General features: G+C 40.0%; 2 protein-coding genes across 4 annotated transcripts; both read right to left on the reverse strand.

The window, feature by feature from the left end:
• Nucleotides 1-188: 188 nt before the first annotated feature.
• prkacaa (protein kinase, cAMP-dependent, catalytic, alpha, genome duplicate a) lies at nt 189-18,084 on the reverse strand. 3 transcript variants are annotated; one of them, XM_067570210.1, is made up of 10 exons: nt 17,309-18,084; nt 8,290-8,351; nt 7,681-7,809; nt 7,089-7,187; nt 6,908-6,990; nt 6,695-6,821; nt 6,495-6,590; nt 6,149-6,271; nt 4,656-4,820; nt 189-3,213 (listed from the first exon to the last, which is right to left on the reverse strand). In XM_067570210.1, exons 1-10 carry the CDS (start codon nt 17,352-17,354, stop codon nt 3,088-3,090), a joined length of 1,056 nt encoding a protein of 351 aa, XP_067426311.1. In that variant the 5' UTR covers nt 17,355-18,084; the 3' UTR covers nt 189-3,087. The 3 variants fall into 3 exon arrangements, with proteins under 3 accessions (XP_067426311.1, XP_067426310.1, XP_067426309.1); XM_067570209.1 differs by lacking the exon at nt 17,309-18,084 and adding an exon at nt 15,056-15,998; XM_067570208.1 differs by lacking the exon at nt 17,309-18,084 and adding an exon at nt 11,011-11,378.
• Nucleotides 18,085-18,590: 506 nt separating this feature from the next.
• asf1ba (anti-silencing function 1Ba histone chaperone) lies at nt 18,591-23,907 on the reverse strand. The gene is made up of 4 exons (XM_067570221.1): nt 23,509-23,907; nt 22,481-22,596; nt 20,706-20,882; nt 18,591-19,498 (listed from the first exon to the last, which is right to left on the reverse strand). The coding sequence occupies exons 1-4, from the start codon at nt 23,615-23,617 to the stop codon at nt 19,307-19,309; spliced, it is 594 nt and encodes a 197-aa protein (XP_067426322.1). The 5' UTR covers nt 23,618-23,907; the 3' UTR covers nt 18,591-19,306.
• Nucleotides 23,908-25,547: the final 1,640 nt, after the last annotated feature.

Below are 25,547 nucleotides of genomic sequence, written 5' to 3' on the forward strand. Positions count from 1 at the left end.
GTGAAAAATACATCTTCCTTCGTCACCTACCAACATGTTCCTCTGATCCAGCCTTGAGATAGCCTGAAACTGCAAAATATCTTCTTGAGATTTGCATGTTACATAAAAACTCTATTATTTTTTTTAAATGTGACAAGGTGTAACATTGTGCAAGGTGAAGTGAGAGCTTACATATAACCCCAGACATATTAGTCTTAACAAGTAAAACTTTATTGGAATGATACATTTTGCAAAATATTACTTTATGTATATTTTTTTTAACATACTCATTGTGTTCTAAGGGTATCTGTCAAGTTCTCCAGAGGGTAAGATAGTTAAGACTGTCAAAGGCAAGGATATACAGTATTGTTTCCCAAAAGGTACAATAGACTACACAATCACTGTACCCAGGTCATGAGGAAAAGATTAATGTTGTTTTTTCTTTTTTTTTTTTCCTTTTTTTTGAAAATACAATTAGAAAAATGAACGCAAAACATCTCAGATGTAAAAAGTGTTATGTCTGAATGTGGAAACTTGATGAAAATAGAAGGCAAACACAGGAGAAAAACTCAAATGAGCAGAGAGCAGTTGATAGTGCTGATAGAAAAGAATTAAAGACAAATGACAAGACGTTGTGTATGGGAAACAAAAATAAAGCATTGTAATGGCCTCAGTGTCTGAAGTGGATCAGGTGGCATTGCCGTCTACCCACCAACTCTGATTTAGTCATTTGTCAGAACATAAAGACCAAAGATATTACATGTGCTCTCGTCAAAAGCATTACAGTGTTGTCTTAAAAGTTTCAAAGAATTAGCACAAATCAGTTAAATAGGAGATTTGAAAACGGTGTGCCGTGTGCTTCGCTAAGTTGGTTGGTGATCCACTGCATTGTTTAATGTGATGCTCTAACAAAATCAAAAAAGGTTAAACAGCAGAGACTGTCGGGGTGTGGAAACAATGGTTTCTTAAACATGTCTCAGGTCCAGGAGATGTCTTGCCGTTGGGTTGCTTTACCACATGCAAGAAAAACCGAGCTCACCAGAGAAACATGTATAATAAAAAATACACATCATGTTTCCAAACAGCAATGAAACATCTCCATCAGACAATTCAAGACATTCAAAAAGGTATCCTGCGTTTGATCTCATTTACATTAAGAGACTGCCAAAAATAATTACTCAAGCCTACCGAAATCATTTAGAGTCGAAAACATTCTCAAAAATGTCATGTTACAAGACTTTATGACAAATAGATTGATGCACATCAAACAATTCACAGAAGCATTTCAGTGAGATGGACAAAGTCTAGCACCTAGGGCCTATGGAGCGGGGGTGGGGGTGGGGGGGGGGGGCGAAAAAGCGTACATCCTTCATGAAACCAAAACAATGTGTTCAGTCAACAAACCAGCGATAAGATTTGGTCTGCGATTGTCTTGCATACACAGAAATAAACTTGGCAAAAAGGGGAGAGCTTTAGGATAGCTTCCTTTGTTTAATTTGTTACATTGAAAGCTGGAAAACGGAAACAAAAACACCCCAATCTCAACAGTCCTAAAAATCTGGTTGGACTGTAAATCTGTCTGAAGGTGTTACATGTAAGGGTATATACAAGAGAAAGGGGAAGGAGGAAAAAAAAAAAAAAACAATTAAGGTGAGAAGCACAAGTTCAGTGACATTTATCAGCGAACTGTTGCTGTACAACAGAACAATGAACAAAGCCCAGAAGAACTTTCTGACACATTTAACTGGGTCTTGTTCCATCTTCAAAATAGAGCAGCCGAGAGTCCATTTTAATAGTTAAGCTTGTTATCCATGATCTCAGGTACCTCTGCCATCTTTCTTTAAAAGTGATATTGTACAAAAATAACATGCACATTTTGTTGAAACGTTTTGCTACTTTTTTGCGTATTAAAATCCACCACCATCATAATTACATACAGGAAACGTTGCAATGTTCTCAGTTTGCAAATTTTGGCAGAATTTATATTTGTTTATTTATGAAATCTTAATTCAGTTTCACAGCTATGAGACAATGTTGAAAAAGATGGATATTTTTGTGTTCTCTATCATATATATCTCTCAATATACATGTAGAAATGTACTATGAATTAAATAAACAATAGTCAGGAGTGTGACCACAATGTTAGTTGCTGCTAAATCACAGCTTTTTAACCCACCCTTGAGCACTAAATAACACACAAGCACAGAGATTGACATAAAAAGGACAAAATGATCACCAATAGGATTTTTTTTAAAATGCTCTAATAAATTCAGCTAAGAGAAAGACAGACTTAAATGCAGACCTCATGTTTACCATTTCTCACAGGTCCCCAAAACGAGTAAGACCTAGATGACGTTGACTGTCATAAATCATTTTCACTCTGATCAAAGAGGTCACCACTGCTTCAACTGCAAGCAGTAAGTGCATCATCTACCCAATAATATGCCACATTGAGCAGACAAAGGCAGGTGCAGAGAGTTTCAAGCTTTCAACCAAAAACGGGCACAAGGGCCGACGCCACCATAGCCAAAGCTCTGCACCAATGCTTTCGACACAGTTTTCCAACCAGTTGGCATTATGATAGGCACATCTGTTGGACTTGGTATTGCTTGGACAGATTCGGGATGGAGAGATGGAACGGGGGGGGAAAGGGTGGAAGGGGGGGGGACCAGGGTGACAAGATACAACTATCACTCTTTGAGAAGCTTGTAGAGAGTAGCCGTTCAAAAAGGAGCCTAGCAGATTCAGTACCTTAACAGAAAAATCAATGCCTCAACCTGCAAAGACTGAAAACTTGTTATTACAACATCAGAAAGATACAAGTCTAGCTGAACAGCCACCACCTATGCCTGTTCTCCTCAAGCCCCTGCCACAAACACAAGTGGGATAAATAAAATGAATAGGTAACAGTTGAGAAACAATCAGAAAAGGCAACACTGCTGGTTCTGTTGGATCTTTCTTCACTTTGCCTACCTTTCCATTGGGGGGATTTTACAATGTTGTCGTCATTACAAATAAGCAAGTTAGCAGTCCACCCTAGTGCTTCCTTTCTTCAGACCCCCTTTTACTTTCAAAATCCCCTGTCTCGCCACTACTCATGGTTGGAATCTAGAACTCAGCAAACTCCTTTGCACACTTCTCTGTGAAGGAGACTCTGATTTCCTCTTCCTCGTAGTCGTCAAAGTTGCTTGTGTCACCGGGGCCTTTGCACTTAGGAATAAAGGGAGCTTCCACCTGGAACACACAGGACAATCAAATTATCAACATCAGTCACAATGGTATAGAGCACCAAAGCCACAGCATGCACCATAAATTACTGGATGACATTAGAATAAGTTCCAGGAGATAAACAGATGATTAAAAACAAATTAATGTTAGTTTTCAGTTGTACACAGTAAAGTCATGGTGGGGGGGATCCCTCACTGTGTAGTACTTTCCTCACAGCTTTTCCTGAGGATTCATTTTCATGTGTTCCCTTTTACTGTAAACTTTGTGAAACTCTTTGAAAACTATGACTGTAATTAAGGATTATACAAATAAACCTGAATTTATGTGCACCAAAAAGTAGAGTTCTGTATTCATTCATATTGTCATATCAAATAAAAGATTTAGTTCTTCTTCTTGTCCTTGTTTTTTAGACTGTCACAGCACTGCTAATAAGATTAGTATGTGTATGAAATGCTAGAGAGTTTTAATTTTGAACAACAGATACAAGGAAGCTACAAGAAGGTTCCTTGGACGGATACAGGAAGTAGTGACACATGTTGACGAAGCCCCCAAGAAGTGCGCCGGGCTTTGACTGAAGCCAATTGCACATAGGGCCTTTCTCAGTACCAAGTTCACCAAGTTCAGACTTGTGTACTTGCTAGTTTGGACTTGTCAAGTTCGACTTGGGAGTACAAACTTCCAAGAACAGGAGGATACAGTACGGTCATTCTGCAACTAGAACAGCAGCAGCTCAGCTTCGACATAACTACCTGACTGTACTGTGACAAAATAATCTCTACTCAAAGCTCCATTAACAGTTTTTTTTCCTCACAAAAAAATAATCTCATGAAGTTTCACTTTACATTCAGACAAACTAATGTGGCAGCTACAATTGTTAGATTTAATCTGTGAGACCAATTTATCTTCCAAAAGGAATTATCTCACATATCAAAATGCTACGGAGACATTAGAGTGAGCGTTAAATTACCAAAGAGCTGCACAGATCAGTTGATCAGATCGTTTCTCCCTGGGATGATAACGGACGTTGACCGGCCGATCATCTCAGGAGTTGAGCTACTAGTGGCTGAGATGACCGGGCTGGTCTCACCCGGCCAGCGGCTCCTCACATCTCAAAAAACAATTTCCAAACAGGCGTCATTTGGATAAACTGACCACACATTGGGAATCTCCATGGTTACTTTCTCACCTGAACAAGTATTAAAACTTAATAAAGTAACATATTAACAGTCCTACAGTGAATATTACAACAGCTTTTAGCCTGGCTCAAAATCTCCACCATTGCTGCTGGTTGACACAAAATGCATTCTGGGATACTTGGCTGTCCCAAGTTTCGGTGGCCTTCAGGTAACCAATGGTGTAACTTCATCAGTCAGTCAGTCAGTCATTCATGTTTATAGGGCTGGTCCTGCTGTTGCGGTCCAGCCAAAAACAGGAGGCTGGCATCTCACCTTCCTCTGGTAGATGGCAATCCAATCAGTGGTAGCGAACCACTTGTGGCCCTTGATATCATTGACTCCATTCCTGAGGTTGCCAAAGCGCTTGGTCAGGTCCACCTGCAGCAAATTTCTCAACAGATCCTTCAGGTCTGAACTGAAGTGGGAGGGAAAGCGAACCTGCAAACAGTCAAAGCAGTGTGAGTGTGTGTTCTCAAGCCTCATGTTCTCATGCTGTGCTTTTTCAATAGACTGCAGGACTCCGGCTTATAGCTGCAGGTTAAGGTAAGCCATGGTTCAATCAAAGGTCCAGTTTTGATGCTCCTGTGCCCACTGCATACTTACTTTGCTCACAACATTAACAGCTGACACAGTCTTTGTCTGTTTTAGCTCATTATACAAAAATTCTATGAGTGGTGCGTTCTTAAATGACATTACGCCCACTACAGTTAAATTTGGATGTGATTTGCCTGGTTTTGACACATCTGCTTTTATGCACAAATCCATTTTCCCTTGTCCACTCTGATGCATAAGCCATTTTTTGTCTGCAAGATCACTGATAAGTTTTTTTAATTTTTCTCACTGTTGTTTAGTTAAACCCTTGGAACAGCCATACATGAAAGCCAGAGATGATGGCCATTTGGCAGATGCTAAAACTGGCCCTCCTGACTAACTATGAGGCCATTTTCAAAGTCACTGAGTGTACTTGTTTAGTTCCAATGCTCTGATAAGCACTAACTGATGCTGATTTATATCGTTCACTGCTGTCACATGATGTATGACTTGTGGTTCATGTACTGTCAGAGTACCAGGATGCACGCTAGTTATGTTATGAGTTATTTATATGTCCCCAAGGCAAATACCTGGGTGCTTTGTAAATGAAGGACTTTAATGTTTTTTTAAGTTTCCTCCTCAAAAAATTTAACATATTTATAAAGAACAAACAACGAGTAACATTAAAGATTAAGACAAAGTTAGGTATTCTCAACTGTGTCCTATCGATCAAGAGAAAATAATGCCAACATAATTTTACCAATGTATTGTATTTCAATGGAAGGGGCAGGGGAACTGAGGAGTCAAGAGCAGTAAAGTTGCCTTTGATCCAATATTGCTGATGAAGAAGCTAATTAAGGTGAGTTGATCAGACACCCCAGTCTATAAAACAGAGTGATTTCAAAGTTAACAACTTTACAGAATAACTTATCTAGTTTCTTGGGGAGAATTCATTTAATACAGGAAGTGTCAGTTTCCATTAACATTTTACATTTCAGCTACAAATGTTTTATAAACTCAATCCTTTTTAATGTGATTAGTGTGAAGTACTATATCAACACAAATTTAGAAGAACAGTGCTTGAATGAATAATGGACTTTTACAATGCATTTTGAAATCTTTTTTAGTTTGCTGACTAGAGCTTTCAGAGGACCTTTGTTGAAGGAACATTGTGCCGGGACAACTACTTGCAAAAATAAAAAAGGGATTATTTAGGTAGCCTGCTCTAAACTCACCTTCCCTGATACAATCTTCTCGTAAATCTGAATAGGCTGGTCTGCAAAGAAGGGGGGGTAACCAGCGGCCATCTCATATATCAGCACTCCCAGAGCCCACCAATCCACTGCTTTATTGTACCCCTGAAAAACACAAAGGAGATGAAGGGCAGTCAGATACGTCCTCAAAAAACTTTCACATATAAAAATGCTGACAATACAAAACAAGAAGATAACGGTACCACAGTCCTAAAGTTGATGTCCAGCTATATTGAAATGGTTTCCTAGATGAAGTCCCACATTGATTTGAAAACTCCTCGTGACATAAAGAGCAGTGCCATCACCATGGGCCGAGCTGAACACTCACCTTACTGAGGATGATCTCTGGTGCCAGGTACTCTGGAGTCCCACAAAGTGTCCAGGTTCGGCCCTTTACCCTTTTTGCAAATCCAAAATCTGTTACCTGGGAAACACAGTGTACAGCTCTGAGTACTGACCACAGAGTTTTACAAACCAATTAGAAACTGTTATGGATGGCTGAAAAACAAACAAACATGCAAAATCTACCTGTATGTAACCTTGTTGGTCGATGAGCAGGTTCTCCGGCTTCAGATCTCGGTAGATGAGATCCAGAGAGTGAAGGTATTCAAAGGTCAGTACAATCTGGGCTGCGTAGAAGCGGGCATGTGGTTCACTGCAAAACAGACCAGCAACAATATTTACAGTCGACCAGTAAGTTCATGGAAATATTTAGGTTGAGTTAACTAAAGGTGAACTTACCTGAATCTACCGATTCTCCTTAAGTGTGAGAACATTTCGCCCCCAGGTACATACTCCATTATCATATACAGATTACTGTTGTCCTATTGGGAGATGAGCAAAGTCTTACTTTGACATGCAAAACATACACATTAAAATGAGGAGCATGCTTAAAAGATAAAACAAACTTTTCAATGTGTACCTTAAACGAGTGCTCCAGTCGCACCAGAAAGGGAAAGCTGACAGCTTGCAGGATACGTTTCTCGTTCAGTGTGTGTTCTATTTGCTTCAGCTTCACTACCTGAGAGGGATCAGGACAGAGGCTTATTCAAGTAAAATAGGTTGTTAAAATAGCTCATCAGGCATATTTGAGACACAAAAAAAGAGGAATACTACTTGGCTCAAAAAGTCTTAACGTCCTAGTACTACCAAGTTAGTTTATGAATATGACCTCCTCCATCCCCAAGCAAGAATTTATCTAAGAAGACACGATTGGCATCATAAAATTTTATGCAACAAACAAAAACTTCCATAAAAAAGTCAGTCACCTCTTTGTAGTCAATATAGTTGTATAGTTAGTGCATATGGATTATTCTTGGCTCTCTGAATTAATGTTTCAGTAGGAATCTGCTATTATAAACACTCATTAAGACTGTTGAACTCCTAGGTATACTTAATGATACAATTTGTACATAACAAGCATTATCATAATATAAAAATACAGACTGGATTGCCCAAATCACACATTCACATTTGTTTACTCGTCTCGATTATCAGGCCCAAATGTACTGTACCTTCTGTTTGTCAAGTATTTTCATGGCAAAATGCTGGCCCGTCTCTTTGTGTTTAACCAGCATGACTCGACCAAAAGAACCAGTGCCTAAGGTCTTCAAACGCTCAAAGTGGTCCAATGCCGCAGTTTGCTGAGGGGTAGAAGAGGACATCAGTAAGAGGACACGGTAACTTGCCGGCAACATACCATGAAGAGGCCAACTTTAGTTCACAATTTTCTCTAAATATCTAACCTACCTAAAATAAAGTACAATTACATACTGTGATGTTGAGTATTTACAAAAGCATTCCTGTGGCTTTAATGAGATTTAGACATGCTGTCATTTGTTTATTGAGAGTATACTTTGGAGGTGCACTCATGGGGGAAAAAGGGACATGTTTCACATTAGCCCAGCAGAGGGTGCACTGCACCTCTAAAATAACTAAGAATTAATTTGTTCATGGGCGGGACTACTTCCATGAGTCTGCCTGAGTGGACAAGCATGTGAAAACAGAAGTCAAGTCTAAAAATAAAAATATTACTGGCAGAAGAACAATAACACAGTACAATTATAATAGTGATAGAATGATTATGAACAACTATGATTAAAAATTGATTTTTACTCTCTCACCTGTGCTGGATTCTCCCATTTCTTCAGGAAATCTTCTTTGGCTTTGGCAAGAAACTCCTTCACTGTAATTACACAACATAACAAAGTTCAAAGACATTAAAGTCCAGACATAAAAGGATTTAGTATTACAGGTGACCTCATGTAATCACCAAGACCGAGAGAACACCTCAGCATGGGTGTTTCCTAATAAAATGTGGAATGATTCAGGAGATATTCCGTCAATGGTGCATGATAACACATTATGTGCCTATAAAAATCTACATAAATACTTTCAAATTAAATCATAAAGATAATCCTGTTCAAGGTACAAATTGATATAAATAGAAAACAAAAGCAATGATTGGTTAACCATATTCCATTGACTATAACACACCCAAATCATCATTTGTCTAGCCAACTATTTTTAGAAGCCAGATAAGATAAAAAGAGATCACATGTATAGTGAATCAAAATTATAATGAATAAAGACAAAGAGACATTCCAAACCAATTAGTGACAAGTTCACTGAAACGCACTGAATACCCCACAGAAAAATGGATCAAGTAGGACACTGCTGTAAACCTGTCTGGTACATGCCATCTTCTAAAACAAGGAGATGGAGGCCTGTAGCAACAACAAAGAAGCTACAGGGTTCCATAAGTAAAATGGGAGACACTATAACAACATCTGTTAGCCGGGTGCCTCTCAAGTCACAGCTTTATGGGAGAGTAGCAAATAGAAATCCACTTGTGTGACATCACAGCTAGTTTGCTAAAAAGGCATGTGGGACACTCAAAATAAGAGTGGATCTAGAGTCTTTGAAATCATCCCCAATATGATTAATGGTGGTGCCAGTATCATGATGTGGGAATGCCGTTCAGTAGCAAGACCTGGCAGATAGATGGTAAAATGATTTCAACAAAGTACACAGAACTCCTGCAGGGGGGGTGACTTAGGAGGCTTGTTTTCAAGCAAGAAACCAATACCAAAACACAAAGGCCAAGCTACACAGCAATAACATAAACAGAGTGGCCGAGTCATTGTCCCCATACTACTTGACAAAGCCTGAGCACTTTTGCAAAGAAGACATTAGGACTTCACATGTTGGAGGAAGTTTCTGCCCCACACCATAAAACCATGCTTGTCCATTCACTGAGGAGCCTATTTCTGAGATATCTGAAGTTGACTTCAATTTGAAAAACAACATTTTGAGTTCTTTTCACATATATGATCAAAATTTTCTCAGGTTTGACACTGTCCATTGTCAGACTCAATAAGTGAATGCATATGGACCGTAGTAATGCTGACCCCTTTAGGGTTACTCTAGAGAAACCCGTCTTCAGAAAAGTCCTAGACTTGAGTCAGTGTTAGTCAGTCCACTTATGACTGCACTATTGCAAAACAATAAACTGATCTGTGATAAGATGCAGTTTAATGTAAGGCTACAAGGTTTCCCAGAACAAAGCTAATGACACAGCAATGCAAAAAACATACATACTGTACATACACGCATATACATGCTATTATCAATTGGCAGACATGCTTGTGGACAGATTTTGACAGCTTGGCACACAAGGTGTCATATGCAGAAGTTCATTTTTCTTGCCCTTATCTTTATGAGGCTAATCACAGTGCTCTGTGGGAACATGTAGATAACCAGTCCTTCCTCATTCCTCCTTACTATCTGTGTGCTAGTTTTAAGAACGCTAGCTGCTTTAACAGCTGAGGCAGCACAGCTATTTCCACTGTTAGGCTGGGACACAAGATTGAGGTTGTAAATGTACAACTACTTTCAGAAAAAGAACAATAGTTTCTCTTTACTGTGGTGCTAAATTACTACACTGTACAGCAAGAGCAAAGAAAGTCTCATGCTTCTCTTTATTCGGCACAGATCTAAATTATGTGCTTAACGTTTAACAAGATTTCCCTAATATAAGAGTGACTTCCAAGGGGCGGAAATTGATAATGGAATAAAAAGTATTATTTATACTCACTTACTGACAAACTGTGGAAACATAAACCATGTCAAGCCTTTCAGGATAATGTAGAATGTCTATCTGCCAAGGTAATCAATGCAAAACAACTGCCTGCAGCACAGTTTAAATACAGCCAGTGAGCTGTCAATAGTGAAAGCGCATTCACCAACTTTTTGAACTGAATATTTAAACCAATGTTCTTTTTTGGTGATATATCTAGATTAGAAAACTGAGAAGGAGCTTACAAAAATAGCAACTATCTATGCAGAAATTTCTCTGGAATCACTCATATAAACACACACTCCAAAACTAGATGAAAGCTTAATCCTGATCTAGCTAATGTGATTTCCTGCAAATTCTCTTAAGACCAGCTGCTCCAACTATAGGATGAGAGAAAGCCAGCAAGAACGGCTAAGACCAAAGTTTGCATAAACATGTTGAGAACACTGTTGCTCCCACAGAGAGCAATGGAAGCAGACCAGTCACCAGGGACAAAACATTTCCCGTGAAAGTTGCTCAACTCCAACTTCCAAGCAGAAACAGCTACAAATGGAGTGATTCCTTGGGGAAAGATGTTGATGGTGCTGCAAAACTAGCTGGGAGTTAAATGCCCAAATCAACAATTGTCTTCGAGGAATTCTCTCAATCTTCATAGTCTCGATTTTTGTTAGATTTAGGAGGCTTAGCTGCTATTACTACCATGGGAGTTGCAGGTGATCAACTGAAGTTCAACACCTTGACTCTCCTGTAACCCCAAAATCCTTACCATCTGGGATGACTATGGGTACCTCAGCTGCTGCAGCATCTGCTGAGCGCGACCCCGATTCACTAGAGCGCGAGGATGACTCCCTCTTCCCTGCATGCCTCCTGGAGCTCTTCCTGTCACACATCAGCCCTGCAAAGTCTCCCCGGTTCTTCTTCCTTAGCCTCTTCCTCACAGCCACTGACTCATGACCTATCCTCCCCCTCGGTGAGCACTGTGGTCGGATCAGCAGCCCCACTCATCCGCAGCAACCAGTCAAGTGTCCTTGCCAGCAGGGTGTCTTCAGTCTTTCCTGTGACTGTCACTTTGCTGGGGACCAAGTTTAGAAAGTAGCATCCACCTCCAGTGTGCAGTCGAACCTAGCATGGAGAGCAGCGCTGCTCCTGTTACACTCACACAGATCAATTGGACCCTTGCTTGGTTTGTATCAATATTTATTCTGTACACAAAGTACTCTCTGCCTTTCCCTCTCATGTCAAACACATACACACACATGTGCACACACAGAGGATACATATTGATCTAAACAGGGACATAATCACTAGGGGGAGGGGCGTTAAAACACTAGCTGGTATATTTATCCAACCCAGACAGGAAGTTCTATGGAAAACTGGGCCTATGTGAAGACCCTCGAGATGAACTAGACACATTGAGATGCAGCTGAAACTTTCCTTAATTAGCAGAACCAATCAGATGTCACATCTGTGATGAAAAACTTTCGGGGTCGATCTGGGTGTTTTCAAAAACATAAAAGTGGCTCTCTCAGGAGACACTAGCAAAGCAGGAACGCACAAACCTCAGTGAAACTTTTTCTCTCTGCCCAAATGCACCAGAGAATCTGTGTAGTGCCAGTGCTGAATTGATCCTCCAAAAATCAATCCTACATCTCTCCCCTGGGCCTCACTGGCCCACTCTGACGCAGGAACAGAGGGGTTATATTAGGGCGAGCTGACCGACATTTAACAGTGAAGCGCGCCAAATCAGGTCCCAGTCTAAAACCAGGCCTCGTTCAGATAGCATACAGCCCTATGTGGTGCATAAGAAACCAGTCAGAAGACAAACAGAGCTGCACGTAAACTTGGAAAGTGTGTGCAGGTGTGTAAAAGGTGAAGAATCAATTGTAATCATCAGCTGAGCACTGGCAGTTGACATTTTACTGTGACTGGTTGGCAAGTAGTTACTAACAAAATCTCCAATGGGAAGTAATTTCATATCCTACTGTAAGATCTGAATTGGCTAATTAAATGTAGCCTGTGGAGTTTTTGATCTCTAGTAGTGCTATGGAGCCGTTTCTTTTGTTGTTTTTTAAATGAGTCGACCCCTGTTTGGTTTGTTCAGTGCACATGCAAGAGGACACACATGCATGCATGTGATGCCTACAGGTGGTGACAATGCACCAAGACGTGCAGCAATGCACCAACAAAGGCAGGGAGGGAGAACACAACAAGCTAGTTCACATGGACGTAAACAATTCAGATCTCAAAAATGTTCCAAAAAAATGCATTCAACAAATTTGTTAAGATCTCCACAGTGTGTTCTGGTGAGTAACACTGAATATAAACATATGTCTTCCTGAGGTCAGGCTTCTGATTTCTTTTTACTTAAGAAATCAATCATTGATAAGGTATGTCTTAAGACTGCTTTTCTGAGAGCTCTCATTTCTGCAACATAGCATTTTAATATGCTATGGGTTTATTTGTTGTAGGGACTTTACCACCAGACACACAGGATGCACACTATCAATACTACTTTCGATAGCAGACGTGCATATGACGCGGGTCTGCTCGATGTGTGTTGCACTCATTCATGAGACCACTGTCACTCTGTTTCTCACTGTTAGCAGAGACTACAGTCTGCAGTGTAGTTCATAAACTTCACTGATAATCCTGAGAATTACATCAAATTACCAGATAAAATTTTAGATGAACAGCTCTGTCTGTCCATCTGCCCCTGCCTCCCACCCTCTTGATCGTCTGCTCGAGCACACTTTACATTTCTCTCTCTTTCTGACTCTCATTCAAATTAATTCCCTTCCTGGTAGCAACGGCAGGTCACCAAATCGGGGCAGCATCCAACCTGGGCCACAAGGCAGGTTGTGAAGGAGATTCGGCTGATGAGCACTGACTCATTAAAATAGACCCCTGACACGGCTTTGACCTGCATCACTGTGTCAGTCTGAATGGGATATAACATGCCTGTTGATGTGAGAATCCAAAGGAAACAAGAGCTCCTTTTCCAATCACCAAACTCCATCATCAGTTTTGCCTTGCTCCAGAATTGTTCTCTGGCAGAATGTCAGCTTGCCAACTTCAGTTCAGTCCTGTAAGCTTATCTGAGGTGGCTGATTGGCATTTCAAGAGTAAGGTCCACTGGTAATCAGTGTGGGCTTACAACAAAGCCCCTTTATCTGGAGACAGGAAGTGATGAGTACCGGAAAACACTAGGGTTGGGTACCAAACTCTGTATTTTAAGGGTACCGACCGAATTATGTTGGTACCACTGAGGACCTATTCATGTTATATCAATCTGTGCCAAATTTCAGTACCTTGAAAAGTGGGCTGTGTGATTTCAAATAAATATTGATAAGATTCCTTATGAGCCTTTTGAAATATCCCTCCTAATTTACCGACACACATGCGCTTGGAATTTCTCTCCTGTGTTGCTGTTTTTGTACTTTCAGTTATCAGCCTTCTTTTATCCTTTCCTGATCGCTTTCAGTCACATCAGAGCTGTGTTAAGTTACTGCTGATGGAAACATTTCATGCTGAAGGCTTTTATTGTGAAGAACTTACAGGAAATGAAATGTGTTTATGGCCAAGTTAGCATAGCTTCGTTAGCAGTGCTATTCTTCAATAAAAACAAGTCGACGCAACAAGATCTGGAGATATTTGGAGCTATTTGCTCAGCATATCAGTTAGAAATAACTCAGAGAGGCACAGTACACGCAGAAACAGCCACAGTGAGATGTTTTGTGAAGAGCTGCAGATGACTGGCTTTTAGAGCATTTTCAGCAAACAGCACATCTCCACCCGGTAGCCTAAGCAACTTATTTTACCTTGTTTATTTTATCTTACTCAACATAATGTTCTAAATAAATAACAATGTTGAAATTGAGAAGTTTTATTTTTTACAACTGAAATTACATGTTATTACAGAGAGAGTAAAGTACTGAAAAAAAGGGTACCGTTGGGTACCAGTACCAAATTCCAGGTACCAGTTCAAATGTGAACGGTACCCAACCCTAGAAAACACAAACCTGCCTCTGTTACACAAACCAGCTGCGTGCAGAGCAGGGGCAGGACATGAACCACACAGATATTTATAGATAGAGGGAGTTGCACTTTGACAGCGTGCCACATCATTATATGGCCAATTCAAAACACACAGAATTCAATATAACCATCCCTTGTGTCATAACTGGCTGAGCACGGCCTTGCTCAGATGTTTAAGTGTGTTGAGTACAGGAAAAGATTTCCAAGCAAACTCTCAGACATGCTAGAGCCCTACCAGTATGTAGGAAAACGACACAAGAGGGGACACAGACAAAAAAAAAAAAACAGAAAAAAAAAGTATGCATGTGTTTGGATAGGTTAGTTATTACATGGTTATTACATATAATAGATAAGGCTGACAGATTTACAGTGTGCAGTCCAACGCCTGACAGACACTTCCAACGGTACGTGAGGAGTGCTTTCCTTTGAAATGTAAGTAAAAAACAATAGGCAACAGAACAGAGACAAACAACAGGCTGCTCCATGTGTGTACTTATGTACATGGACTATGCACCGCACGCACATATGTCTTGGCTGCTGGCCATTAATACCAGCAAAATCTATGTCTGCCAACATGAAAGATCACTCCACCAAAGCTAGAAGACAAGTCATGATATGAGTATGGCAACAAACATTATCATGAGAAAAAAATAGCTTGATTATCTCTTAAATGTATGAACTTGAGCTCAGTTTGTGACTGGCTAACTAGTGGGACACGCGGGCCGCGGCTCCACCCCTAACCCATGCTCCGGTCCAGATCCAGAATGAAAACTCACTCCAGTAGCAAGTCTCTAGCTCCTCCTGTGGTAGATCATGTCTGCCTTCCCCACTGCCTGGATCCCCCAGACAGGGACTGGCATGTTGAAACAGCCTCCCTGCCAGCCTGTGAATAAGAGACATCACACGAGGCTGGGGGAAGCCAGCTGAAAGCCTGTGTAGAGTCTTAACACTGAAGTATGTCCAGAGGTTTTAACAAGTGGGAAATCCAGAATGCGCAACACACACAGTATCTTAAACGCCAGAACTTGCCAGAGCTTTCCTGGTCCCCTGTATAAACCTTCAGTTCAGTAGAAGCGATGACTAACTACGCAGAGCATGGGCTGGACCTTCCTTGCTCCTTCACTTCCTGCAGCAGTTCACAGTGTCTGTCCGCCCTGCTTCTTCCTGTGGGCCAGGACTCGGCTCTATATACTACTGCGCTGTTCTCCGCTCGTCTTCTCCGGCCTGGAAAGTTCAGGGGAAACAGACTCTGCGCACCTGAACCAGCTCTCAACACTCTCCACTTTCTTTTTTCCATAGAACCCAAAACAGGATGCCATCTTGTCCTTAATCTCAAGCTGCTCTGTGGAAAATAACGCTCTTGGGTGTGGGCTCTGGACCCCTGGTCAGCACCTGTCTCTGGGGATCAGGGTGGGCCCAGAGCGATCAGGCTGATAAGGATGTGATGCAGGGCATTTCAACAAACCTCCCCCAGCAGTGCCTCCTCTGTCCATGCTTCTAACCTACTAATCCTCTATTTTCCAGTAGATTCCTGAGCATTTAAGAAACAAATATCTGTGCTACAACTCCTGAAAGTAATGAACATTATTACATGGGGTTACCAGGGATGGGTTAACGTTACAGAGGGACTGGAGGCCATTCTTCACACCTACTCTCTACCAGCAACAAGGAGCTGATGCTCATTTTGCAGATAGCTGTTCAGACTTTGCACACTTGAGCGTTATTTATGGTGTTATGGATAAAAACATTAGACCGTGTCCTCCCAGGCCTTCTCCACGGCCAGTGATCCTAACTGGAAAAAGAAAGAACAAATGCTTGGACTGAGTTGACAAACATTTTTGCAAGAAACAGGATGGAAATGTTCCCTCATTTAGTAGTTAACCTCTGAAGTTCACACTGTAGAGCAAGGTGTACAGTAATTGTCATTTATTTTCTTAGCTTGTACAAATGCCTCATTTCTTTTTTAAAATAAAAACTGATGTCTAACCGATGTTCAAGGGGCTCATCAATAAAATAAAAAGTTGTGGGGGCAACAGCCCACAATACTATTAGCAAGAGCAGAGCATCTCTTCTGCTCTGTCATGCAAGCGCACACACACGCGCACACACACACTCAGTGACACATACAAGTGCCCTTGTTCTAAATGCTGCTCATCACATGATGTTCAAGAGACTCCTCAATTCCAAGTTTCTGCCTGGAGAGGATCACCCTGCGTGCATCATATGACCCCGTCCTGGTGGCTTTTTCCTTCTCTGATAACAACCAACTCTCCTCTACTCACTTAGTGTCAAACACAGTCTGTGGGACCCAATGCTCATTTCCACATTACATTAACATTCAACCCACTTACATAAACTTCCTGAATAATATGTACATCTCCACTTTGTGCATGTCTTTCTATACAATGAGGAATATGTTTTTCATGAAGTAATTAGGTTATCAAGAACTGCACAAGAAAAGAACTCCACACCAGGCTAACTGTTAGGTTATAATGTTACTGCAGCCTTTCATAACCTTGTGAGGGGAGAGAGGGGAAAAAACATCTGAAACACATGAACCACAAAGAAACCTGACTGTTGTATAAGGCTCGTTGTCATCCTCGCTGGTACCTCTGAATATAACTTGAGGCATTTAATCACGAGCTTTCCCACAAAATCTGTGGAGAGAATGAATAACATCCTCTTGCTGCTCTGCTGCTCAGCTGAGATGAACATGGTATCACAGCCACAGTGTGGCTAAAGTTCATATGTAGATGGGAGTCTTTCACCGAAAGTTGACAACCAGTAAAGTTTATAATAATCACCCCTGCATCCATATTAGAGAACAGTGTCGAAAGCAATCTAATATTATGTCTTTGTGGAGGGTCTCTGGGCCTTGATGCACTATCCTGGTGTTAAGTTGTACTTTTTATTTCGCTGCCATTATGGGAAACAGGAAATGACTACAGCAAAATGACCCAGCGACAGGCTGCATAATATGGCCAGCTCACAGCTGTAGCTCCGGGTAATAAGGGGTAAGGGGTACTCACCGCTCTCCATCTCATTGCCCTTCTTTGCGGTGGGCGTGTTGCCCATGATGGCAGACTGATGGTGGAGTCCCCGGACTCGGACTAAGTTTTCCTTTACAAAGTCGTTCAAGTGATGCTACACCGTTAACGCAGTCCCTTGGTTCAATGAAGCTGTCAGTTAGCTACTAGCTAACAGCTACCATTATTGACTAACTGTAAATATATTTCCTCTGCTACTTTGTTTTCTTAGTGAGTTCGGAAAAGTCCAGCCAAGCGAGTCTATCCAAGTCTGCAGCTAACACTGGCGCTGGGGGTTAGCGAGGCTAGCTAATGTTAGCTTGGTAGCGTTAGCTCGTCAATAGGCAAATCAAGATATATCACTCGACTGTCCTTAATTTCCAGAGACGGTTTTAATATATCCAAAATCCAGTTCTAGTCCATTAGACAGATCGTCGAAAGCCGTTTTTTTCGGTCTGTCTAACGAGCAGGCTAGCGTTAGCTCCGAGCGTCCCTCGCAGTCGTATCCTGGCCTGAACTAACCAGGTGCTGTATGTGTGGGCAGGCCTTTTCTGTTCAGACCTGGATAACAAAAGTGCTGTCCAGGTTATTCTTTTTTTTCCCGCTGTAGGTTATTTCAAACGGATATCTCTCCACTCGCTTCGAAGCCAAGCGTTAAGTGCAATGGTTTCCTCGGACCGACCATCTGACAGTCGATTGCTAAGATCAACAGACCCTTTCCATTAATCTTCACACCGCAAGGGAAACTCCAGTCATCCATCCATCGGGTCCCGCCTCTGGCTGCCTCTGATTGGCTACATAGAAACATACTTACGTGACAGACGTCGGACGTCGAGCGCTGATTGGATGACCATTAATACATACAATTATTGCATTGATGCGATTTGACTGTCAAACGGCTTCATCCCGCCTCTCAGACTTGCTAGTAGCCAATACGCCCACAACTGTAACTGTTTTTACCTCTTTTCGCTTTAAATTATCAGCTGTTTGTATTTATCACACTGAGTTTCATGCACAACACAAATCAAACGCTACGATCTTACAATAATCTTCGTATTTGCAGTGCAGTATTTTCTAAAGGCAGTTCTGTAGCCTAGCCACCCCTTTTACCCGACCGGTCTGTGATTGGGTGTGACGTTAATACAGGCTATTTTTAGTAAAATGTGAAAATATAAGGGGCCACTCACTCTGATATTGTTTTACAGAGTTGACACTGTTGTGTTTAACCTTTTTGTGGGTAAAATTAAAGTACTTGTGTGGTACATTCTTCACAGCTACAAGGGTAAATGTATTAGTCTCATTAAAAAGTGGTTTATTGTTTCTGTTATCAATATTGTCAAACAAATGACACAAAATAAGACAAGTAATGAGGACGGACATGGCTCTCAATATCACACAGTCATTCATACACAAGTACATAACAAATACAATGTTCTTTTATTTGGAACCCAAAATAGCAAACAGAAAAATAAAAACATGAATGAAGTGATATAGCCCAAAAAAAGCCCATCCAAATAAGTGCAAAAGGAACTTGAACAGAAACATAATGGCAGATTATCAAATTCCTGAACAGCAAAATATTGCAGTTTATTTGCCTATTGCTTCAGTGCTGAAATCCTCTTAAGTGGGTACAAATCCGTTCTGCACAAACAAAAGGAAGGAACGTGAATCACAACAGTTTTCTGTTCTGTTTCAGTTCAGCTGCATGTCATAGTTAACGTTTTCCCTTCCATGAGTTAAACTACTTCAATATTGCTTCATGGGAAGGAACTCCCCATCTATCAGGGTCAACTGTTCCAGTGAGATGTTCATAATCCTTGAAATAAACACTCATCTGAAGCCCAACGCGACAGTTCTTATTCTTTTTTTTTTTTTTTTTACAACAAGCTTCAGGGAAATAAGGGCAGCTGTAAGGCAAATATCCACACTAGAATGTCCACAGGCATTCTTCACAAATTAGGTCTTGGCTGTGAGTCATCACCTTTCACTCAGGGGTCTTCTCTATAAGCAGTCCATTGAGTTGTCTGGTAGTATCCCCAAGGGTGGGGCTTTTCCTGGGAGACAGGATGGAGGGAGCATGGAGTTTGATGTGGGATCCACATTTTCACAATCTTCCATTCGCTCTGCGCAGCCTTCCCAGTTTATATGGAATCTGGTAACACGTGGGTTTGATGCCAGAATATTTCTCTGCAGCTGAACGGGGTAGATGGAAAATAGATAATAAATACTTTGTGCAAGTAAATGTAGTCATTAAGCAATACTCCTTGCAACTTTTAGTTATTTTGCACCAAATAATTAATAGGTTATTCTGATCACCATAAAGTTATACATTTTTCTTCCTTCTGTATAATTCTAAGTGTAGCTGATTTGAAATTTTGAACAATTTAACCATTTTAGTGATATATTAAAGCATGTACAATTTTCCATTACATTTGCCTATTACAGGGAACATGTGTGCACTACCTAGTGTGACTGAGACAAACATGTTTACAAAAACATTTTGAAACTTAAATGGAAACACTTACCAAATTTGAATATTTTCACATTTCCCCAAATGACTCATCTGATTAATTTGCATTAGGGGCAGCTAACTTTTGCTAAAGCACATATTACTGCTATCAGTTAGCAATGCATCCCACTTCATTTGACACCTACACTATCCTCAGGGCAATAAACTGTTAACTCTGTAGGTCTTGGTAGGTACCAAATTGTATTTATCCAATAATAACCACATTAACAGCTATATAATAACCTACAATGATCGTTATAATCACTCATCCCGATATTTCCTTTTGCACTTATGTGTGAAAGGTTTCATTCCAAATGTCAGCCACCATAAAAATGTGACACCTACAAACAAAATCCTTTGTCTTTACAGCAAAACTCACAGTAGCTTATCAGTGGAGTCCCCATCTGAATTAAGAACGTTGCTTACAGGATAGTAGGATTTCTGCTTCACTAGTTATATAATCGAGGGAATTGAAAGGATTATTGGTAATTTTTGAAGGATTAAATAATAACAGCAAGTTGTGTTCCAAAGTACAGGCTCAACCCTTCGGGGTGAAAAGCTTCAATTGCACAATGTATTAATTAGTGCACCGTGCTGCTCAATGACTACTTTTGCTCTTTCTACTTTTATGGTAACACATTAAAACAAATCATGATCTTTTAGTTGTGTAATTAAGTCATTCACATATTCATAATTACACTTTTAATCAATGTTTGTGTGGTGTACTTTTGAATATATTTTTGGGGTTGATTTTAAAAGGAACATTTCCATTACAGGTGTTCTACAACCAGACAATCCAAAGCATTTCTTCAAACCAGTGAAAGAAGCATCAGGCAGTTACTTGGAATAAGAACTCAACAAGATTACCCAGAAATCAAACATTTCTCTGACCTGTGTGTAGTCTGGCTTGATGGGTGGATTTTCGCGAAGCTCGGGGTCTGTGTACTCATTGTTCACGTAGTAACCGATGCGAATGAACTCCTGGCCACGGTATGTGCAAGTAATCAGTACCACCGTTACACCAACAGCATCACTTTCAGGAATCAATCCAGTGTTTGGGGCATCAGCCTGTTGAAAGAAAAACAAATTTAAGATGATGCACATTAATTCCAGCCACTGTAACTGTTTATTTGTCAAATGGTTTGAAACATTTTTTAATCATAATCTACCTACAATCATATCTACAACAATGTCTTTCATACTTTCATTACTTATGATAATAAGCATAATGCACATCACAGAAATAGCTGGAAATATTTTAGTTCTCATCTTTTTTATTTTTATTTTCTGAACTTAAAGAACTGTTTTTTTTGCTATATTTTCCGAACAACTGCCGTAGGGGTTGTTTTGATGATGAGAGGAGAGGTTGAAGAGCCTTACTAACTGCACCTGAGGAAATATTTTTGTTGATAAAGCAAGTTTTGTTTGGAAAGGCTTACTTTGTGCCGTACTGCCTTCAGCAGAACTCCTGTGAATCTGTCCAGGTCGTACACAATATCGCAACTCGTCCCAAATGTCTTTCATACTCATCGCAACGTTTGGACATTAAATTTACGATGATATATTGATGTCAAAATCTTCCTAATTGCACCTTTAACGCGAAGAAATCACAGGAATTTTGCATAATTGCAAGCCCCCACAAATATTATGGAAATTGGTTGTATTTGCATTAATTATTGCGATCGCAAGATCACGATTTCCTGGAGGGACTAATATGTAGATTATAACATAATTAATGCCAGTGGCACAATGAGCCTTCCAGTACTTTGATGAATTGCTTATCAATTAGTCAATAATTATAGATAATACCATGAAACCAATTTGTAGTATGACAAAAAACAAAATAGTGACAACTTATTCGTAATGTTATGTTTAAATAACAGTACTGTTCACTGGATTTAATATTTTTAACTAGTTTTGTCCTGATTTATTGATTCTTAAAAGTGCCATTTATTACAAACTATTAAAAGAAATGTGGGGCAAAAAAAACTTTATCTCACCCAAACTGTTTCCACTGACTGATAACTTGTCACTTCATGGGTTTTGAAATATCTAAAAAGGACGTTTGCTGAAAATTAGCTTGCTGGTTCACACTTGCACATTTACAGAAATGCTGATGAATGTGCATTGTCCTTATAAATAAAGAGATTAAATGTTTCATAATGTCTGACTGATCCTGCGTCTCAGACAGTCAATGTTCTTGTATGGCCCAACACATACTTGAGATGATCCTGTAGACCATATAGGACAAGGAGCAGCTGGAGCTGGACTGTGTTTCTTATGTCCAGATTGTCATCCAACTTGTTATAATCAGATGTTGAGTTGCCATTTTCTTGATGTACAGCATCTCATCCAGGCTTAAGGCTTGAAATAAAACTACCTACAGTGTGACATGATATGCAGATGGACAGCTAGTGAGAACAGCTGTCAAACAGTCCTGTTTGTAAAAATGTAAAATTGGCTCTTTGGCAAATCTAATCTTTCAAATTGCTCTGTAAACATTCAGAAAGCTATACAGGAGAGACGTAGAAAGGTCCAGAATTTTAAAAGCAAGAGGATGCTATTGCTGATTTTGAGATGTGTATTAAAATATAACAAGATCTTATGAAACTGCTGTTCCCAGTACACACTATATATGGCTACAGCAACAGAAATCACTGCTTCACCTGAAACACAAACATATGTCTCCCAGCAGGTACTGGGCCGACCAAGACAGAGTCGAGGACTTGATCATACTCTTCGCTCTCTGCTGAACCAACGTAGATGATCTTCCATTCCAGGTCTATAAAACAAAACAAAGATGTTAGGTTTCACAATGAAATACAAAGTTACGGAAGTAGTGCTTTGACAATAAGTCAAAAAATTGCCAAATATGATTGATAACACATTGATCAATTTAGAAATTTATCACATAAAAATATCAAACATAGCCTGAAGAAAGCTTTTCAAATACAAGATTTATTAGCTTTTCTTCATTATTTTATGTGATTATGCATTCATTCACCATAAAAGACAGCTTGTCTCCAGATAGTCAGAGACAGAACTAAATGTTCAAGCCAGTGTATTACCTATACAGCTGACTATAAACAAAACAACACAACACAACACATGTTACTATGAACAATTAAGCTAACAGAAAAGTTGTTGTTATAAGTTAACCCTTCGTCATGGGGTATATTGAAGCTCGAAGGGTTGTCACTTATGGCTAACGCTTATTTTTGGTCTCTAAATGCTGTTAAGTAGATAAAAGTAAACACTGAGCACCGATTAGAGAAGACAAAGACCTCGGTTGTGTTCATATTTGTAACTCACGACTAATTTCTGTGACAATTTCATAGCTAACTTACACTGCAACAATGTAAAACATATGTTTCCATAACATAAATGCATAGAGGCCTGTATGAGTAACATGAAAGGTATAAGATGAGTGCACGTCACGGTTCATTGTCACATATTTATAAGTTATATCTGACGGATTTGACCTACATAAGATCACTTAGAGATGTGTCCACCATGGGGGACACATTCAATCAAGTTGTGTAACATTAACGTTACTTTGCTACAGCCCTGTAACGTAACGTTAGCGTTAGCTGTTAGCAATTTCCAGTACACGGACTGAACTGACAACAGACTCCCGCTTTAGCCTCGGACACACAATAATGACAGCAATTGTGCGATGGTAAACGTCACTTACCTTCAGGGAGGTCTTCCATACACTCAAATGTTATTTCGAACTGAAAAGGGTTTCCAAAGGGACTCGGGTTATCCAGGACAGCCACATTTAACACCTGTACCTTCGCCATTGTTGCTAGAGCGCTAAAAAAAAAAAAAAAAAAAAGGAGGAGGGGAGGGGGGGCAAAAACAAACGCGCAAAGCAGTTTCCCGGGGAATACTTTAAAAGCAACACTACAACAACACAGTTAACAGAAGCTTTAACAGTATTGTAGTGGTTTTACTCAATTTAAGCCTTATCTGTATGACTAAATGCACACGACCTAAGTAAATATGTTCGGTGTGGTTATCTTAAATTAAATTTGAGTATATAACCACCGCTCTCCCGCCGCTTTGTATCGAGGTTTATCCGCGCCTACGGCAAGCGCTAAGTGTCTGTAGGAAAGGCAAAGCGCCTCTTTCGCCCCCTTGTGGCATGGTAGCGGAGGCCTTCTTCTTCTTCTTCTTTGGGGTTTCACAGCAGTTGGCATTAAATCGCATTACTGCCTCCCTCTGGATTTAATCGTCCACTGTTGTCCGATTCTATTACAGTATTGTAATTAGTCCAGTTGCTCTCAAAAATCTAAATATCTTTTTCCCCCCTTCACCGTGTCCCTACACTCAAGCAGATCTTTAACCCTGGCCTCCACTCATCCCAGCCTCTGTAGACCCATAATCATTGCCCTTCTTTCCTCTTCATATTTCCTGCATGTAATCAGGACGTGCTCCACTGTCTTTTTTTCCTGGCACTGATTACAATGGCCAGTTGGGTGTTTTCCGATGATAAAAAAAAGTGTACTATTCAGGTTGCTGTGACCAATTGCTGTGACTGACCCCAGTCTGATGACTCACCACTGCTGCCCATATTACCTCTGTTAGCAGAGGCCTTGAGGGGAGGCCTTGATTCATAAAGAGTAATTACTTACATCACTAACTGTAATCATTTTAACCACAAAACACATAATTCATGTCCTGACTGATGAAAGTAGATACTAAATCAAGTTTTAAAGCATTATAACGTGGCCCACATCCTTTGACCTGCCTTTAAAGTCAATCCATGTTGCAAGTTTTGATTAGTAGTAGTTCAATAACATTACCTTGGTTTGGCAGTACAATAAAATCAACTTTATTATCGTGTCCAGATCCAGGAAGGGTGGCAACAGACACATTTCACAATATAGTCAAATGCAATCCAAAACAACGCAACCTTGAAAATTAACCTTGAAACAGCTCTCTGCTGATCAAAACTTGATATAGCCATATATGCTTCACAAGGGCAATACTTTTTGCAGGACTATTACTGGATTGCATGCCATTGTACATGTGATATTCCCATATCTTGTGTATAGCTTATAGCTTATATATACATACATAGCTTATATGTACAGCCATATCTGCAAGTGACTGATAATGAAGTAAAATGTCTATATAACTTTAAACAGCTGAGAGGAGATGCAGGGAAAAGAATGTTGTTTTTTGTTTTTTTTAAATTTATTGTGCTCTCAGTTGGTCAAACTTGGAGAGGCCTAACAAGAAAATGTGTCCTCCAGTCAACAAACATATGCACATATGTATGAAAACATATGTATGAAAACATACAAGACATATCCACATGTAAATAATAATAAAATAAGGCAATGTGTTTACAACTTTTCTACAGAAAATAATTGCTCATATCTATGCTGTATGCTTTATTTGCAAATAACATTCCCAATTTAATTATATAAATCTACATTGAATTTAATGCCCAAGTAGGTATTCTCTGACACAGCTGGATAAAATGTCATATAACTCAATGTAATTCAGTAGGCCTCATTTTCATCTCTCCATATTTTCTGCATTACCATCATTCATCATTGATATCTCAGTCAGTAAAGTTTACACAACCACAGGCAAAGACACAATTAAAATGTGGGTTTTATCATTCTAGATAATTTGTCTCTGACTCATATCTGTCTAACCTCACAAATGTTCTGCATCATTCACTCATTACTGTAGATAAGACAGTAGAAAACATCCAAA

This window comes from Thunnus thynnus, chromosome 17 (assembly GCF_963924715.1).
Source record: "Thunnus thynnus chromosome 17, fThuThy2.1, whole genome shotgun sequence".
NCBI lineage: Eukaryota > Metazoa > Chordata > Actinopteri > Scombriformes > Scombridae > Thunnus > Thunnus thynnus.